The sequence below is a fragment of the Orycteropus afer genome, unplaced genomic scaffold (assembly GCF_000298275.1).
Source record: "Orycteropus afer afer isolate SDZICR_OR568_19922 unplaced genomic scaffold, OryAfe1.0 scaffold00246, whole genome shotgun sequence".
NCBI lineage: Eukaryota > Metazoa > Chordata > Mammalia > Tubulidentata > Orycteropodidae > Orycteropus > Orycteropus afer.
Genome location: NW_006921833.1, coordinates 3,086,929 through 3,090,213, shown reverse-complemented (window position 1 = coordinate 3,090,213; position 3,285 = coordinate 3,086,929). Strand labels below are relative to the sequence as shown.

General features: G+C 36.0%; 1 protein-coding gene across 1 annotated transcript in view; it reads right to left on the bottom strand.

Moving 5' to 3' along the window:
• Positions 1–3,285, bottom strand: part of ATP10D (ATPase phospholipid transporting 10D (putative)) — a 96,621-nt gene that overhangs the window by 67,720 nt on the left and 25,616 nt on the right. Inside the window, exons 5-8 of the mRNA XM_007949444.1 lie at positions 2,435–2,541; positions 2,017–2,148; positions 1,481–1,608; positions 1,103–1,355 (exon numbers count right to left, since the gene is read on the bottom strand). Coding sequence (XP_007947635.1) covers positions 1,103–1,355; positions 1,481–1,608; positions 2,017–2,148; positions 2,435–2,541 — 620 coding nt within the window. The remainder of the gene's footprint in view (positions 1–1,102; positions 1,356–1,480; positions 1,609–2,016; positions 2,149–2,434; positions 2,542–3,285) is intronic.

Sequence of the window (3,285 nt, the reverse complement as noted above, 5' to 3'; positions counted from 1 at the left end):
ACAGCACATAACAACAACAATAACAACATTCTCTTTTAGAAGTCTTTTAGTTTTTGTTTTGTTTTGTTTAACATTCATATAAACCACCTGGGGATCTTGTTAAAACGCAGATTCAAATTGAGTCTCTGAAGTGGTGTGCGAGATTCTGCATTTCTAATATATTCCCAAGTGTTGCTTCTGCTGCTAGTCCATGGACCACACTTATAAGCTGCAAGGTTTTGAATGTGTAATGGTGTTGTCAGATGTGTTCAGTGCAGCTGCATATGTGTCAGGGGTTATTTCAAAGCAGCAATATTTACAGATATATCTCCTCAACACTTTCACCAGAAAACTCTGAAAGGATTGGCCATTAAAACTTAGATAAACTGTTACACAGTTTTCATTTCAGTGAAAATAATATGTCAGAATTAAGTTCTAGCAAGAACTGACCTCTACTATTTATTCCATTTCCTATTCAAAGGGAATATGTGTGTGTATATGTATGTGTGTGTATATGTAGGTGTGTGTGTTTATACACATGTTTAGTTTAAATCACTACAGAAAAGACACCAGAAGCTCTGGAGGGGTCTACAGAATAGAAGTGTTCACAGGCAAAGTCAGCATCTTTTAAAAGTAGCACCATGTCCCATGGTTCACAAACAGTGACCTATCAATTATAGTTCAGTCAGAACAGCATTTGATTCTCACTTAGTATTTTCTCTGCATGAGGGGCCATAAGAAAAAACTACTCACTGGGCATGAGTACATATGCTTAGGGATTAGGTTGGAGGGGGTGGTGGTAAAAGGACTTGTACTAGCCCTCTTAAATGTTACAAATCCAAATTTTAAATGTGACAAATGCTATGAATACATAATTCAATGTACCATGAATTTTATGAAACATTATTGTTGCAAGATGCTTCTTACAGTATAGTATAGTAGAGGAGTTTGGAAAATATAAACTACACAAATGCACACAGACATTTAGCTACAGTGATGCTTGTTGTGGCACTGTTTGTAACAGCAAGAAACAAGTAACTAGACTCATGGTGCATCAGTTACATATATTATGGTACATTCTCACAACTAAATATAACTACTGAAAATGAAGCTCAATACTCACCATTTTCTTCATGGCAGTAATCAAAACCTGCTACACTACATCTTCGAAAAACCATTTTATTCTCAGTGAGGGTTCCCGTTTTATCAGAAAAGAGGTACTGAATCTGACCAAGATCCTCCGTGATGTTCAAGGCTCGACATTGAATAGTAGAGTCCATTTTCTCATTGTAGAAATCCACATCATTCTGAATAAAATATATTTGGCCAAGCTTGACAATTTCAATGGAAACATAGAGTGAAATGGGAATCAGAACCTAAGAAAAAGAACCAAACAATTCAGAAAAATTAAAAGAGTTGGGGGGGAAAAAAAAAGAGGATGAGAAACTCACTAAAAATGAGTAAGTAGCAAACATTCTATGGTAAACTCAATAGGTATTACCTGTAACAAAATGATCATGGTCCAAAACATATAAAATCCTGCCAACACTGGTGAGATGACATGTCCATCAGGCCCGGGGATATTAAAGAAGGGTGTATCTTTATATCTACTCAACCAGATTCCATGACCTTTCAAAAAAATGGAGACATCAAAACAATGCTACATATTATGCAAATATAGAACTTTACTCCTGCAGAAAGACAGATTGGAGCATCTATTTTTATTGAACACCAACTGTTTGTTTTGGGGACCAAATTAAAATTAAAAAAATCACACATTCTTCAGTCCATGACGATCTCTCTTTAAGACTCTTCCCAGGTCCCTTTGGTGCTCCTGCAATGTGTCATTGGATACAGTCAACATTAATGTTTTTTAGGCCAAAAGATAAAAGAGATAAAGACATGAGAATGAAATTATTGGTAAATAAAAGCTCTCTTATAGAAGTCAAAAATCCATAAACACCATTTTGAAAATAAAGTACTTTTAAATTAATATCTTCCTAAAAAGATGTCAGCAAATGATGAGATTTTACCTACCCAAAGCACCGGTAAAACACATTATAATCAGAAGCAGGACACACCAGAGAACATCAGTATTTGCTCTTCTCTCTAATTTACTGCGCTTGTACCGAGGTCCACTGTTGTTCAGCATTGCTTTGGTTTCATGACCTAAGTAGGAAGCACAAAATACGAGAAAATGTATAAATTCAAGCCAGGTAGCAAAAAACATTTTGAAAAATCTCTCTGGTAGACTATTTAGTTAAACATAGTTACAGAATATATTTTGTCAGTTTAGTCTGCTTTTGAGATTTAGAGAAACAGAGAGCAACGATTAAGCCTAGCAAGACAATAGTTCCTTTCTGCTCTGGTAGACTGCATTCTGTGTAAATGCAAAATGGTAACTTGGGGAAAAAGATAAAGTAGATAATGGCAAAAGGTCAGAAGTTTAACCAACCTGCATAAACCACAATGCCCACCACAGCCTCTGTGTTTCTAATGGTACATCCTCGAAGCAATAAATTTTCTTTACTGAGACCCACACGTTCTTTGTTGGAATGTTCTCTACAAGAAAGATGGCAAGGGTAAGGACATAAAAATGAAAATCACCGTTCTCAAGTTTCCATGACTTGAAGTAATAAGTTGGGCAGCTCACAGGAATGACTGTAAATTCTCTGGCCCATTTATTTGATTTTGTTATTTTAGAATTACCTGCTTGGGTTGGGGGGGAAAAAAGTTTCTAAATACCATTGTTTTCTGTTACTCCTTGTGTGCCAACCTGAAGTACGACAGAAGCTCAAAACTATTCCAAGATAATAATTGTGCTTTTCTAGTATAAACTGTATTTCAGGATAGTTTAGTATTGATGAGGAAAATGGTCTTTATAGCAGTAGAAAATCACCATTTTCAACCCTAATGAAATCAAGGAGGATTCTTTGCAATGATAATTGGTAGAGACTAAAATCATTAAGTGAAAGGCTGATGGAAACTTTACACCTACTCTACACCTATCAACTACCTCATTGTCTGACATTTTGCATTTATGACAGTAGTAAAAATTCTACACTCCGACTGCTGTGGGTATCAATGACATATGTCTGATATTAATGAATGCTGAGGTGCAAGACAAAAGTAACACTGGCTGTGTTGGTTAAGGTTATATATCAACTTGGCTGAGCCATGACTTTTAGTGATTTGAGTTATACAATGATGCAACTTAGCAATTAGGTAATGATGTAAGGAGCCCTGGTAGTACAGTGGTTAAGCACTCGACTGCTAACTAGAAGGCTGGTGGTTTGAACCCATTAG